At 36.2% G+C, this 15,625-nt stretch overlaps 1 protein-coding gene across 1 annotated transcript in view; it reads right to left on the minus strand.

Moving 5' to 3' along the window:
• The window catches only part of CSMD1 (CUB and Sushi multiple domains 1), a 2,529,117-nt gene that overhangs the window by 105,937 nt on the left and 2,407,555 nt on the right, over window positions 1-15,625 (minus strand). The window contains exons 51-52 of the mRNA XM_006866725.1: window positions 9,097-9,270; window positions 6,227-6,400 (exon numbers count right to left, since the gene is read on the minus strand). Coding sequence (XP_006866787.1) covers window positions 6,227-6,400; window positions 9,097-9,270 — 348 coding nt within the window. The remainder of the gene's footprint in view (window positions 1-6,226; window positions 6,401-9,096; window positions 9,271-15,625) is intronic.

The raw sequence follows: 15,625 nt of genomic DNA on the forward strand, positions 1-15,625 counted from the left end.
GACAGTAGAGCACAGACTAGGGATAGACACATATGGTTCTGGTGTTTGGGAGGGCAATACACAGAAAGGGCAAGTGGATGGAAGAACAAGTTAGATAAGGGAATACTGAAGCAGGTTTGCATGGGCTAAACGGGATAGAGGTAAATAATAATGTATGCTCAACCTTGGAACAACAGGGCTCTGTGATACATGGATTGAGGCATAGTCTGAATGGGTAAAAGAGGGGAAATAATGTTAAGATATTTGACTGTCTTATGAATATTGGTTTCCCTTGTGGTGCTGTGGGTTAATGTGCCAAACTGCAAAGCCATTTCAACTGCAAGGTCAGTGGTTTAAACTCTCCAGCTCCTCCTTGGAAACCTTACACAGGGTCGCTATGGGTAAGAATTGACTCCTGGGCACTTAACAACAACTATTGTAAAATAGACACTTGAGTGGGATAGGAAGGAATACCAAGAAACATGATTACAGAAAACTTGTAAGCCTGTTTTAAGCTTACAACTGATTGGAATACCTAAAAAGGATTCTAGAACTTGCCCAGTGAAATAGGCTTCTTGCAGTGATTTTGTAGTGTATAGGACCTTAAGTGGAATCCTGAGTTCCATCCAGAAACTTCTAAGTTGGGTCATTCTCAGAACAGCTAGAGGAACAGAAGATACTTTTTGAAATAAAACCAGCAGGAAAAATAAAAAATTAAAATGGCAGTCTGATTGGCTATTACAAGAACAAGCAAGTTGTTTGCCGGGTAGCCATCAAGGCAAGTAATCAAGTCCCTTCAGGACAAACTCCCCTCCAAGACTGAAAATCAAAAGGAACATATGAACAGGCATGTAAGCTTGCTGGGGACTATGTTGGTCTACTGGTGAGTGGGAGAGAGGGAAAGGCAGCAATGAAGATATGCCTGTTTTTGTTGTTGTTGTTGTTCTGTTTTGTTTTTGATGAAAAATTATTTTAATCTAGCACAAATATTCCTTTGCAGTAACATATGGGTTGAGTTTGACCACGTTCCATTGACTCCCATCAACCTGGAGATGAGAGAGAGAGGAAGGGCTGTTTGGTTCCAAACATGGTGAGACCTGAGGACTCCTAAGCTCATAGACAAGGACATAGCCTCAGAGGGCTGGAACCAAGATTGAAGCATCTAGCTGATATGCAGTAAGCGAGATGCACAAGAACACCCAAACTTGCAGATAGTACCCATTTGACCTAGCTCTGATGACTTGATGATCAGAATGTGAATAGAGGAAGATAAAGAAAACATGTGTAAATTGCTACAATTTGATGAACTTGACCTATACTTATAGATGTAGTAGCTCAAACCCGAGAGGGACAAAATCTTCACATAGGAATTAAACATATTCCCTCTGTACATAAGTTTGAAAAGGGATGGGAAATTTAGACATTGGCTACCTAAAATGGGGGTGGGAAGGGGACGATAGAGGCACAAAATGACTGGCTTACAAGTTTTCAAGATGGAGTTCAGATTCAGAGTGTGTGGGGCAAGGTAGAGTCCCCACTGATTATTTTATATCTTGTCTAGATGGGTCTGGTGAAAGGAGATGGGGATAAGATTATTATTATTCAATAGAGAGTAACTGGTATCATGATTAATTGCAATTGTCACAATTGTAAAGGTAGAAGTTGTGTTACATAAAACAGGGAGTAGTTAATCTTACAGTCCAGAAACAGTTGGACCCTAGGACCATCAAAGGAGAAGAGCATGAGCAGAATGTGGGGCGCTATCCAGAGAAGCAGTGACACCAGTGATGGCACCAAAGATGATGACATCGAGAGATAGAGAAGCTGAGGATTCTAGACTCATGGAAAGAGAAAGGCTATGTGCTAGTGGACAGGAGGCAGGCTTGCAGAATGTGCCCTTTGGTTGTTTAAATGATTATATATATATATATTCCTGAGTGTTTTGTGTACATAAAAAAAAACAATATAGGGAATAGAAGCAAATACTGTTGAATGATGATGAATGGAGGAGATTGTAATCATTGTAATGATACAAAATACAATAGTATGAATGCAAAACTGATGTTCTCTCATGTAAACTATCACTCAATGAGCAATAAACACTTTAAAAAAAAGTATTGGTAAAAAGTATTAGTAAAATGGTAAACATTGAAACCTTTATTAAATTAAAACATCAAATTGCCAAGTTATTGTTTCTTGACATATCCTTGATATAAAGCATATGTCAAGATACAATAACTTGGCAATTTGTCATTTTATATCTCTACATGTGATGTTTCCATCTCTTTAATCCTTCCTCAAAGAATTCTGTGCCTTTGGATTTACTCCATGTCAAAACTAGTTTCAGCATTCTTGAAATATTCAAATTATGTTCCTTTTAAATATGGCAACAAATAGAAGTCTGTAGGGTTAGGGTGAGGCCTGTACAGTGGATTAGATAAGGTTTCCCAATGAAAATTCTCATAGGACAGCCTTGTGACTCTCAAAGAATGAGGAGGTACAGTGTTGCAATAGAAAAAAATTCCTTTGTGCAAATATCACAGTCTTTTTCTCACCAATGCAGTTTTCAATTTTCTTTAAACTTCTTCCTAATAAACCCTTTTTCCTTGGAGAAAATATAAATTACACCCCTTGGGAGTCTCCAGTAGCTATGCTCACTTCTCTGCCTTGAATTTGCCCAGCAGATCCCTTGAGAAGTCATGTTTTGATTAAAACTTGCTCTCTGGATTGTATTGATAAATCCAAATCCACAGAAACTCATCCCCAGTTACTTTACTTCATAAAATTGTCTTAATTAGCTTTGATCTTGCTTAAAGAGAACTGATAGAAAGATCAGCTCTTTGCAGTAACTAATGAATCTGAAAGGTTTACTGTTTAAAGATGTTTGCTTAAAATTGACAATACTGGACCATGTGCGATCTCAACTCCAGTAACTATCGATAATCCTGCAGTTTCTTCCAACAGTTTCTGGACTTCAGCCACAATTTCTTCATTCACCAAGGCTGAAGATATTTGAGGTCTTCCTGATGTTCTTTACTTGGTCTATTTAAAACTGTTTTTTAAGATGGGCAGGATTCCCATCAATTTATTGCAAAGCTTCAATGATTTGGGAAGATATCCATCTGATGATTTTGTTTTTTAATTTGATATGCCTTAACCTTAAGATAATTGTTTCAATGGCACAAAAAGTATACTTTTTTTTTTTTTTTTTTTTTTTAAGGTACCGTATAAAGACTAAACCAAAAAAGCCTGCTGAGAAACCTGGTCTGTAGCTATCCATGGATTGCACAGACAAGTTTAAATAGATAAATGATTAAACAACCTGTGCTATATCCAAATCTTGAAATATGATTAATGGGAAGAAATTAAAAAAGGACCCAAGTACAACTACTGATAAAGGCAATAACTTCATTAAATCTCCAGAGAATCATGTGGGGAGAAAAATCTAATTCCCCCAAATTACATACTACACTCTATAAGATTCTATTCATTTAAATGAAATTATTCTTGGAATGACAATATTATTGACATAAAAGAGATTAGTGGTTCGTTGCTAGGTGTGAATGATAAAGTGCGGGGGGAGGGGGCGGTTGTCACAAAAAGCAATAGGATACAGCCTGTGGTGATGGAATAATTCTACGTCTTGACTGTTATCATCTTGCATTCTAGATTTTCAAGATGCTACCATGGGGAGAAATTGGGAAAAGGGTACAAGTGATCTTTTTGTATTATCTAATAATGCCATGTGATTATACAATTATCTCAAAGTAAAAACTGTAATTGAAAATTATTTATTCATTTAACAAAGAATAAGAGGATGTCAATGGGAAAAATAATGCTGATGATATTTCATTTCATGGAAAATAATATGCTGAACATTTTCTAAATTAAATCATCTCCACATTACAGTAATTATCTAAGAAACATCCAATGACAGATTTGTTGTTACTGTTAAGTGCCATTGAGTCGGTTCTGACCCATAGCGACCCTGTGCAGGGTTTCCAAAGAGTGGCTGGAGGTAGAGTGATTATCCTACAGTACCACAACAGGATCCCAATGATGGTTTGATATTGAGTAAATGCTGCTCAACAGTCGCTGGAGAAGGATGTCATGCTGGGTAAGGTGGAGGGTCAGAGAAAAAGAGGAAGACCCCTAACGAGATGGATTGGCCAGGTGGCATCATTGATGGACTCAAGTGTGGCAGCGGTAGTGAGGTTGGTCCAGGATCGGACATTGTTTCATTCTACTGTGCATGGGGTGGCTATGAGTCGGTTCCGACTCGATGGCACCTGACGACAAATGCTCCTATTAAATAAATAAATTGAGCAAATTGCCATGCTTATGATTATTTGGATATGACAGAGTTAGAGAATTTAGAAGGACTTTTTATAGTAACTGATAAATTACCTGCATGCTATTGGGATGTTGCCTAGAGCATTAAAAAAACACAAAACTGAGGCTTCAGAAGTACCAAACCTGGGCTTGAATCCAGCTATGCTACTTACTTAGTCATGTAACCTTCAAACATATTTAAAGCTAGGTTACAGAATCCAAAATCTATTCTGTTATTCAGTAATCTATACTTTCTAAAACATTAGTGTATAGTTGTAACTTGTAATACTTAAGCTGCCATTGTAGTTAAATTATGCTATACTAGAAATAAGGGAGTACTTAGCACATTGTTTAATTTATAGATGTGATAACAAGGCCTAAGTGGAAGAGATAATTTCAACCCTAAATCTTCATATCAGGTTTCTTTGTTTAATTATTAGAGTTAACAGGGAAAAAGAAATGGGAGAGAAAAGGAACACATAGTTAGGTGAAACAAGGTAATATATTTTCATCTATTTAAAAAAAAAATTGAAACCATGTTTGAATAAAATTAAAATAGTTATTTAAAGTAAATTTAAAATAAAACTAACACCTAGGAATGTTAGGCTGACCTACATTATCTAGTTGGTAGTGTGCTGTCGAGTCTATTCCAACACATAATGGCCCTGCATAGTGTTTCAGAAGCTGTAGACCTTTATGGGACCAGAAAGTCTTATGAAGTATCTAAGGTAGGAGAATTTTATGGTATATCTAAACAGTGATTAAGGTCCTGGCTGTAGCATGCATCTTGTTGTTGGTGGTGTTAAGTATCAAATCATAGTGACCCTATATAGGGTTTCTGAGGAATGGCTGGTATTTTTGAATGGCCTACCTTGTAGTTAGTAGTCCGGTGCTTATCCTCCAGCCCTACACCAAGATCCAGTATCTTGTCTACCAGTGCTTTAAGGCAAGAACTCAGGTCTTGGACCTTCTTTACATATTGTGCTGTCCTTGGAAAAGTGAACTAAGTTTCATTTGTACCTTGGCCTAATTCCCAAACATTCTAGTCTTAACATTTGTATTTCAGAGGAAAGTTAAATTAAGGGACTCTATTTAATCTTTGTGCTTAAGCCAGCATTCCTACTTAGATTTGTGTCAGATCGCTGCAGTTAAATCACAAACTTTACACAACTATTAATTAAAATAATACTTTGATTCCCATTCTGCTACTGTCTTATTTGCATGTAACTCCCTTGGTTGCTCTGTGGGGTGTTGTGATGATTGTCAGAGCAAGAAAAAATTTGTAAATATCTAATTTTAATACATAAATATACTGTCATTTTTTTTTTTTTTGAAATCCCCTTCACTCTACAGTATAACTAACGTTCAATAAAAGAGAGGTTTTCATGGGAAGCAAATGAATCAAAGCCTTAACCTTTATGAGATCAAACATCTAAAAATACAAAATTAGTAGACAGTTGTTTTTTGGAAATTCAGGTTTTAGTACAGATCTAAGTGACAATTTTTAAAGAAATGAATAAAAGATATAATTTTTTTTAAAGCAGTAAGAACATCTTAAATAAATACATAAGACTAGAAGTTTAAGGACCAGCAACATGCTAAAATATGTGGTAGGAATAAATTAATGAATAAATAAAAAGATAATGAAAAGAGAGTTATCTTTAAAATAGATGATCCTATATTTTTGTGATAGAATATCTGAATATCTGGCTAATAGAAAAAGGCTACTAGATTTGTATATTATTCTCAGAAATATTTTTATACCACAGTGATGAAAATTTGCAGTAACCTTAGGCACTAAGGTGAAACTTTACCATTTAACCATGAATAGTAGCCTACTCTTCAGTTTCATTTGTGTTTTTATCAGCTTACTACATTCTAAAAGCGAGGAAGCTCATCAACCATGTTTTCGTACCTCGGCAGGTAGGCAAAGAACTACTCCATTGACCACTGCTCCGACATTGGGCTCGAGATGCACCCTGCAGCAAATAGCCTGTGTTGCAAGTGAAGTTCACGACATCATTCAAGTTAAACTCACTTCCATTAGTGAGCCCATGGGCAGGGTTTCCAGGGTGACCACATGTAATGGCTGTAGAAGAATATAAGTAATGTTATTCCCAGATAACAAACAAGTCATCACTCACTGAATTTACTTATTATTAAATACTTAGATATGTTGTTGTTGTTGTCGTTGGTAAGTGCCATCAAGTCAATTTGGACCCATAGTGATGATGTATAGGGTTTCTGAGGAGCTACTGGTGAGCTTGACCTACCAACCTTGCATTTCAAATGGCTTTGCAATCTGATGCATTAACCCAGAGCACCCCACCAGGACTTAGATATGGGAATGTATAAATTAATGTTTTTGAATTAATTCAAATATTATAGTGTTGTTTTTTTTAATTGGAAGGTAGAACTATGAGGATAAACCCACAAGACTGTTATTATAATTGTAGAAAATAATCAAGACTCAAAGTGTCCTTTTTATTATTATTTCTTACTCAATTCATGAGAGAATACCTACTAATTTTTAAAATGCAACAGTAAGAAGGCAGAGTTGATCAATTCTCACTAATCATGAGTTTTGAATCCTTTCTCCCTGGTATGTTGATGTTATAGAAGTACTGACAAGTTGGTTGCTTAGGCTCTAACTCTGCCTGAACAGAAAGTCTCATCTTTCTCCCATAAAGCAGCTGGTGAACTCAAACCACTTGACCTAGTTGTTCAAAGTCCAGTGCTTATTCTACAGAGCCAGGATGCTTCCTGTTATAGATCAGTTAAATTTATAAAAGTCTCATTTAGAAACCATTATAAGAAGTTGGTTGATACTTTAAATTGCATATGTATAAGGCATTCAAGTAAAAAAAATGTTGCTATTTGTTAGGGGCCTTTCAGTTGATTCAAAATCATAGTGATAAATTATGACTGAATTGTTGTTATTAAGAGCTCTCCAGTAGGTTTTGACTCATAGTGACCCTGTACAAGGTTCCTAAAGGAGCTCTGGTAGTGTAGTGGTTACGAATCAGGCTGCAAACCATAAGGTCAGTAGTTCAAAACTACCAGCTGCTCTGAGGGAGAAAGATGAATCTTTCTGCTCCTGTGAAGATTTACAGCCTCGAAAACCCTGTACCGGGTCGCTGTGGGTCAGAACCGACTCCACGGCACTTAACAACAACAACATATGATTTTCTAAGCTGTGAGCTTTACAGGAACAGATCCTCAAGCATCATTAGGTGGATAAAAATTGCCAACCTTTTGGATACCAGCCAACCACTAAACCATTAGTGCCACTAGGGTTCCTTCACACTAATATTAAACACAGTGAAATTAGTAAAAATAATTATGAACACCCAAGCAGTACTTTTGTTGACAATGTGTCTTGCATGATCCTTTGAAATGTAATGAGCTATTATTATGTCATGCCTAAAATAATTGCCAAAGGTCACACAGAAATACTTCTTTGGTTTTATCAACGGAAATTCATTATAATCATAAAACTCATTTTCTCTTCTCATTTATCTTATCAACAGTTTGATTTCTAAAGTAAAACTTTTACCACATAAATTTCTGTGTATACCACAGCAATAGTACAGAAAATACCTCTCACTATCCTATAGTGGAATTCCTGATGTGGCACTGTAGGGTCAGCACTGGACTTCAAACCACATACAGGTCAGTAGTTCAAACACACCAGTTGCTCCTCAGAAACCCTATATAGGGTAACTATGGGTCAGAACTGACTTGACAGCACTTAATAACTAACAACAGATTCTATAGTTAATGAGTCATGTTATCGTAGTGGGTTACGAATTGGGCTGCTAACCACAAGGTTAGCATTTTGAATCTACCAGCCACTCAATGGATAAAGGTGAGGCTTTCTGCACCTGTAAAGATTATAGCCTTGGAAACCCTACATAGGGTCACTATGAGTAGGAACCAACTCGACGGCATACCACCAACACCATCCTACAATTATATCAACATTTTCTTAAATCATAGGAAAATAATTTATATACATATTAGAAAAATTATTAAAAATGAATTTTGTAATAAATGTAGGGCACAATCTTTTCTAAGAATACCAACCATAAATTAAATGATAATTGGTACTTACAACTTTATTTGTTTTAAAAGAAAAAATGTTTTTTTTTTTTCCCTTAATAAAGCAAAGGAGCTCTGGTAGCGTAGTGGTTACGAATCGGGCTGCGAACCTTAAGGTCAGTGGTTCGAAACTACCAGCTGCTACGCGGGAGAAAGATGAGGCTTTCTACTCCCGTAAGGATTTACACCCTCGGAAACCCTGTACAGGGTCGCTATGGGTCGGCTCCGACTCGAAGGCCTTAACAACAACAACAACAACAATGAAGCAAAAGACAAAAATAAAAACATAGAAGATTAAGATTTTTTTTTTCTTTTTTTGAAATCAGCTAGTTAACCCATAACTCTGGCTTTGTCTTTACTTTTCTATGATTCGTTTTTGCTTCCACTTGAAAAATCAGGGAAAATGAATGGCATAATATCACTTTTCCTGGGATCCATTTGAAAGAAGTTAATGAGCAAATTCAATGTGGGAATAAGTCTGAAAGAAGGGTTGGCAGGAAAAAAGTAGGAGACAAATGAAAATCGTGAGTATTAATGCTAATATTCCCTCTATTTAGACATATTGAGAGGGTTTTATTCTTTTCTGCTCTTAAGATTAAACCTGATTCTATTAAGACTTCATGACAGATGAAAATGTGATGAAAGGAAGCATTTTATGAATTAATTCATAAACTGTGTACTTACGGACACAAACAGGAGTTTGTCCAGACCACTTGTGGTCTTGCAAGCATATCCTAACTGAAGTTCCAACAAGACGGAAGCCAGGATTACACTGATAAACCACCGTATCTCTGTAACTGAAGCCATCTCCACTGATGTGACCATTCACAATTGGATCTGGAGAACCACAGTGACCAGCTAAAAGCATGAATAAAATGAATTTAAAATGTCATATACTTTATCCTTTATAAAGGTACTTCATTCATAATTCATTTGAATTTAATGTCAAGTCACCAACATAACTGAATACATACTTACAGTAATTGCCTCCAATTTATATATTTTTAAATAGTTGCAAACTATTGATTATTTAAATTTCATTTTAGATAGTTGTTTATTTTTCTCAATAATTGTGGGTGAAATCTACTATCAAATTGCTGTTACAATATCAAATTGTAGTAAAAGAAAAGAGTAAGAATTTCCATGCAGACAGAGTATTTGGATAGTGGGACTACTAATAGATTTGTGAAATTCCAAGAGGGAGGACAAAGTTCAGAATATTAAATCAGTTTCAAACACTTAAATGTGAGTAATGCATGGGCCAATATCTTGATGAAAATGGCATCTGGTCAATTTTAAATGTAAGTCTAGAGATCAGGGGAGACATGTAATAAAGATATGGTTAAGATTTAATAGTAGCAAGATTATAACTGGTTGTTAAAAATAGATGGTGCCTGAACTGTCCTGTATGTAAAGTTAAAAAGGCAATAAGGTGAAATCACGCTGTACATTAATACTTAAGGGAAGACTAAAATGTACTGATATGGGGGAGTCTGAAATGTAAGGGGACAATTGGCAGATGCAGCACTGAAGAACTTTAATAATAGAAAGCTACCAAAAAGATAAAAGGAATTTTGATTTCTCTGAGGTGAGGGATGGAGTAGGTGTTGTGCCATCCAGAGAAAACTTGGAAATGTGGGAGTCAGTTTATTCTTTCAGTATCTGCTACTCTCTTCAACTCCTCTTCCCATTTTCTTTCCTTTCCTTCAGTTCTTTTTACTACTTCCTTCTTTTCTACCTTCCAATTGGCCTTTCCTTTTTTCCATCCATCCAGACAGAATTCTATTTAAGATAATACTTAGACATTTTGAGTTCACATGTCTTTTTGTTGTGTTTTTGTTTTTTAAGCCAAATGTATTATCTGCAGTCACATTACTGACAAGAGGGGGGAAAAAACAAAACAAAACAAAACAAAACAAAAAACCAGAATCAGTGGTTAGGTGTCCCTGAACAATATCTCTGCCCTAACTTTTATAAGATGCCAGGTCAAAAGACTCATATTAGATTTGACTGATTTCATTATCGTGGCGGGTTTCCAATCAGCCAGATCAATTAAGTCAGTTCTGGAATGAGACCAAACAACTTTTTACATACTCAGATTTGTTACAAAAATAGAACTTGGATGATATTGAGAGTTCTTGATGAGTTAAAGGAAGAGCCCCTGGAGTCATAATTGCTATTATAGAACACTAAGGACAGTTGCTTTTCCTCTTTCCTAAATGCTTCCCTTTGCATTTAGTGAGAGAGATTAAGCTATTATACTACCCTGAGGGGGCAGGAGTAGTGAAGGACCAAAGGGAGTGACACAAGAGATTTCAACCTGCTTATAAGGTGATACATAAAATATATAATTTCTAAATCCACTTATACAATATAAAACAAAACAACACAATCAAATTCTCAAAGATAATGGGATCATTTAATTTCTAGTTGTTATTGTAGGTATTGTCAAGTATTTTTGCCTTAATTTTGACACCTAGCCACACTCCAAGAGCAGGAGATTTAGTCCCCAATGCACTGTAAAGCTTACAAAGGCATCTCTCTCTAGAGAATGCCTATGTTATCTGTTCAGGTTTCATTCTTGATGTGGAAAAAGATAACTGGAAGACTTACTTACACACTTTAATATATAGTTTTTCTCAACTGAGTTTTTAGTAAGGACACACAGTTTATATTTACACTTTCTTTAAACATAATGGCCAAGATGGTAGCTGTATACTGTAGACACCACATGAGAAAATGTAAAGAGCTAAGGCTGTCAGCATATTGGGAAATAAAGATTTCTAATAGACCTCCTTCCCTGACACATGGTCATTTCAGTTTTCTAAGAAGTTGACCCTAAATACTTAAAGAAAATGGAGAATCATTTCAGTGCCTGAAGAATCAACTGGATCACGTGGAACTTTACATTTCAAGTTTAGATATTGACAACTTCCTAATTTGACACAGATAGAAGACAATCTAGTGTTCATGTAAATCACTTTCCAACATTCTGTTCTTTTTTTAAAAATATATATATTTTATTGCACTTTAAGTGAAAGTGTACAAAGCAAAACAAGTTCTGATTCAACAACTTCTACACATACTGTTCAGTGACATTTGTCATCTTCTTCATATTTTATCAGCATTTTCATTATTTCTGTTCTAGTTGCTCTGTTTCCATTGACCTTGCCTCACATCCCTCAACCTTCTTATCCATGCTTTAAAGTATTTGTTGACCATTTGGTCTTATATAGATGGTTTTTATGAGCATGAAATAGTCAAGGGTGATATTCTTTACTTCATGAGCTACCATGCTCTTTAACCAAAAGCTGACTTGAAAAGATGTTTTGGTTTAAGGTATAAAGACTATTTCAGAGTAATAATCTCAAGGATTCATCCTGTCTCAGTGGGTACATTAAGTCTAGATTTTCTAAACATTAAAAGTTCTCTTCCACATTTATCTGCTTCTTTCAATATCAATATTTTGTGGTTCTGATCAGAACCTTTCCTAGTTGTAGTCAAGCACCATCTGTTTGTTCTGATCCTAGGACAGAGGAGGCTGATATGGATGTAGATAATTAGTTCTCTAGACTGGTTATTTTCTCTGAACCTTGGGTTTCCATCTTACTCCTCTTTTCCAAATGAATAGAGACCAATAGTTGCCTCTTATATGGCTATTCAGAAGCTTTTAAGACCCAGACACTACTCACAAGAATAGGATGTAGATTCTAAACTTTATGAACTGTATTGTGCCAACTGACTGAGTTATTTTACAAAACTAGGGTATTAAGTCTTCAAACCAAGAAAATAAATTCTATGAGTAATTATGCCAAAGAAGTATCAGTTTCTATGTCACTTATTTTGTATATGGATATAAATCAAATCAGTATATGTATATATGTAAACAAGCACTTAGTGGTACAAAACTATATGTAGCATAGCATTTACCTAAACAACTTGTGTGTATGTGTTTATACAACTTAGTGGCATAATTACCTTGGTTAAGATGTGCACAGTTCTCCCACATTCAGTGCTACACTTTTCCATTACCATAAATAAAATTTTGAAAAATTGATTACTGTCTATAGTATATATAGACATATATAGAATGAGTCCCCCTACTCTCCCTCCCTAGCCCCTTGTAACTGCCAATGAATGTTGGTCTCTATATACACAACTGTTATTGTCATTTTATAAAACCGAAATCTTACAGTATGCATCCTTGTAAGATTGACTTTATCTGATATTCTGAATTCTGTTGATTTTTCCAACTCTTAATAAGCACTTAGGTTGTTTCCATCTTTTGGCTATTGTAAATTGTACAGCAATGAAGATAATTATGCATATGTCTGTTTCTGTTTCTGCTATTAGATCTTTGGCAAGGAGTGTAATTGTGAAATAATAAGGTAGCTCTGGAGACTTGGTGCGGTGCTGTAGGATCACCTCTGAGCTGCTAACCATAAGATTGGCAGTTCAAACCCACAACCAATGCTATCAGTCACAACTGACTCAACAGCACATAATAAGAACTGCAAGGTAGTGTTGTTTCTTATTTTTAAAATAATTTAGATACTGTTTTCAGAGTGTTTTTACCATTTTATGTTTGTGGTGCTGTGGGTTAATGTGCTGGACTGTAAAGTCAGTTTGAACCACAAGGTCAGTAACTCAAGCTCACCAATTGCTCCTTGGAAACCCTGTACAGGGTTGCTATGGGTCAGAACTAACTCAGCGACACTTAACAACAACAACAACAACAACAACAACAACAACCAGCAGTGAATGAAGGTTCCAATCTCCTCACATTCTCACTAACATTTTTTTTGTTCATTTTTACTCACTGAAATATTAGCTGAGGTTAGATGATATTACATTATAGTTTTGATTTGCATTTTTCTAATACCTAATGTTAGACTCCTGGTGTGATGCCATAGGATAAGCACTGCACTGAAAGGTAGGTCTGAACCATAACATCAGCAGTTCAAACTCACTAGTCACTCCTAGAAAACCTTGTTGTTGTTGTTATGTGCCATGGAGTTGGTTCCAACTCATAGCGACTCTGTGCAGGGTTTCCGAGGCTGTAAATCTTTACGGGAGCAGAAAGCCTCATTCATCTTTCTCCTGCAGAACAACTGGTGGTGTTGAACTGCTGACCTTGCAGTTCGCAGCCTGATTTGTAACCACTACGCTACCAGAGCTCCTTGTACAGGGTCATTATTAAAGAAGTCTTGTGCAGCAGATTTGTCTAATGCAATTTGTTGTTTGATTTCAATATGAGCTGTGCTGGAACTCTATGGCACTAAACAGCAAGAACAAGGACAGAAATATGAGTCCTAGTAAGCATACTAGGTTAAGTATTAGGCTTGTAACAGAAGGTTGGCAGTTTGAACTCTTCAGTTGCTTTGTGGGAGAAAGATGAGGTTGTCTGTCCCCACAAAAATGTACAGTTTTAGAAACACTATGTAGCAGTTCCACTATGTACTATAGAGTTGTTGTGAGATGGAATCAACTCCAAGGCAATGAGTTTGAGGGTTTTTTAATTCAAGAGAGCATCTTTTCTTGTGTTTATTGATGACATAATTATCTTCTTTGATGAAGTATAGGTTCAAGATCTTTGACGTTTTTAATTCCTTTTTAGTCATTCCTTGATCCATGGGACATATCATGTCATACTACCTTTTCAGTCTCTCAGATTTCTTAGGAATCTGGTCTCACAGTTGTAGATACTGCTGCTTAATAGTTGTTGTTAAGTGCAATCGAGTCAGTGCTGATTCACAGAGTTTCTGAAGAGCAGCTTGTGGGTTTGAACCATCCTGCTGTGATTAGCAGTCCAGTGCTTATGCTATGGCCTGCACTGGCACATGTGTAAATTCATAAAACCTGATGAAATAGGCCTCACCTCAACACTACTACCACCAGAGTTCATTTAGTTCATACATGTCTCACATAATTGTATCAAAATCCATATTACATTAAAAAAACACAGATTTCCCTTAATTTAAGCATGCCTTCCATTACTGAAAATACATAGTATCAACAAAATACTCAAAGAAAATTGAGTAATGAGTTAAAACATTCAACATGTTGGATTACTTATAGATTTTTGTCAGATATATGTTATTCACACTTCATTTAATTTAAAATATTTAACCTAAGCCTAAGTAATATTATGCCAAAATAATGTGGGAAACATACATTGTAAGGAATTTGAACTAAATGTCCACTGAGATCTGTTTCAATATATTGATATTGGCATGTGCTGTCTAGTAAGTTCTGATTCATAGTGACACTATGAACGACAGGATGAAACACTGTCCAGTCCTGCACTGTCCTCACAATTGCTGTTACCTCTGAACCCTTTGCTGCTGCCGCTGTGCCACTCCTGCTCGTTAGGGATTTTCCTCTTTTTCCTTGACCCTCCACCATTCCAAGCATGATGTTCTTTTCCAGGGACTGGTCTCTCCTGACAATATGCCCTAACTATGAGAGACGAAGTCTCACCATCCTGTCTTTCAAGGAGCATTCTGGCTGTATTTCGTCCAACACAGATTTGTTCTTTTGGCAATGCATGGTACTTTCAATATTCTTCTCCAACACCATAATGCAAACTCATTAATTTTCCTATGGTCTTCCTTGTTCATTGTCCAACTTTCACATGCATATGAGGCTATTGAAAATACTATGGCTTTGGTCAGGTGATCCTTAGTCCTCAAAATGACATTAAAGAGGATTGTGCAGCAGATTTATGTAATGCAATACGTCGTTTGGCTTCTTGCCTTCTACTTCCATGAATATTGATAGTGGAGCCAAGCAAAATGATGTCTGTGATAACTTCAATCATTTTTCCATTTACCAAGATGCTATTTATTGATCCAGTTGTGAGATTTTTGTTTTCTTTGCACTAAGGTGCAACCCATATTAAAAGCTGAGGTCTATGATTTTCATCAGTATGTACTTTAAGTCATTTTCACTTTCAGCAAACTAGGTTGTATCATGTACTTATTGCAGGACGTTAATGAGTCTGTGTCCAATCCTGATGCCACATTCTTCTTCATGTAACCCAGCTTCTCTGACTGTTTTCTCAGCTGTCGGGGACCCGCCTCGACATTGAAGTTCAGTTCACGAGGAGAGGATACCTGACGGCAATTCATATATATCAAGAATACACAGAAAGAGAGAAAGAGAGAGACAAAGAGGCACCCCAAAGCCAGGGTGGATACATCACTGATAGGCA

Source organism: Chrysochloris asiatica, unplaced genomic scaffold, assembly GCF_000296735.1.
Source record: "Chrysochloris asiatica unplaced genomic scaffold, ChrAsi1.0 scaffold00095, whole genome shotgun sequence".
Lineage (NCBI taxonomy): Eukaryota > Metazoa > Chordata > Mammalia > Afrosoricida > Chrysochloridae > Chrysochloris > Chrysochloris asiatica.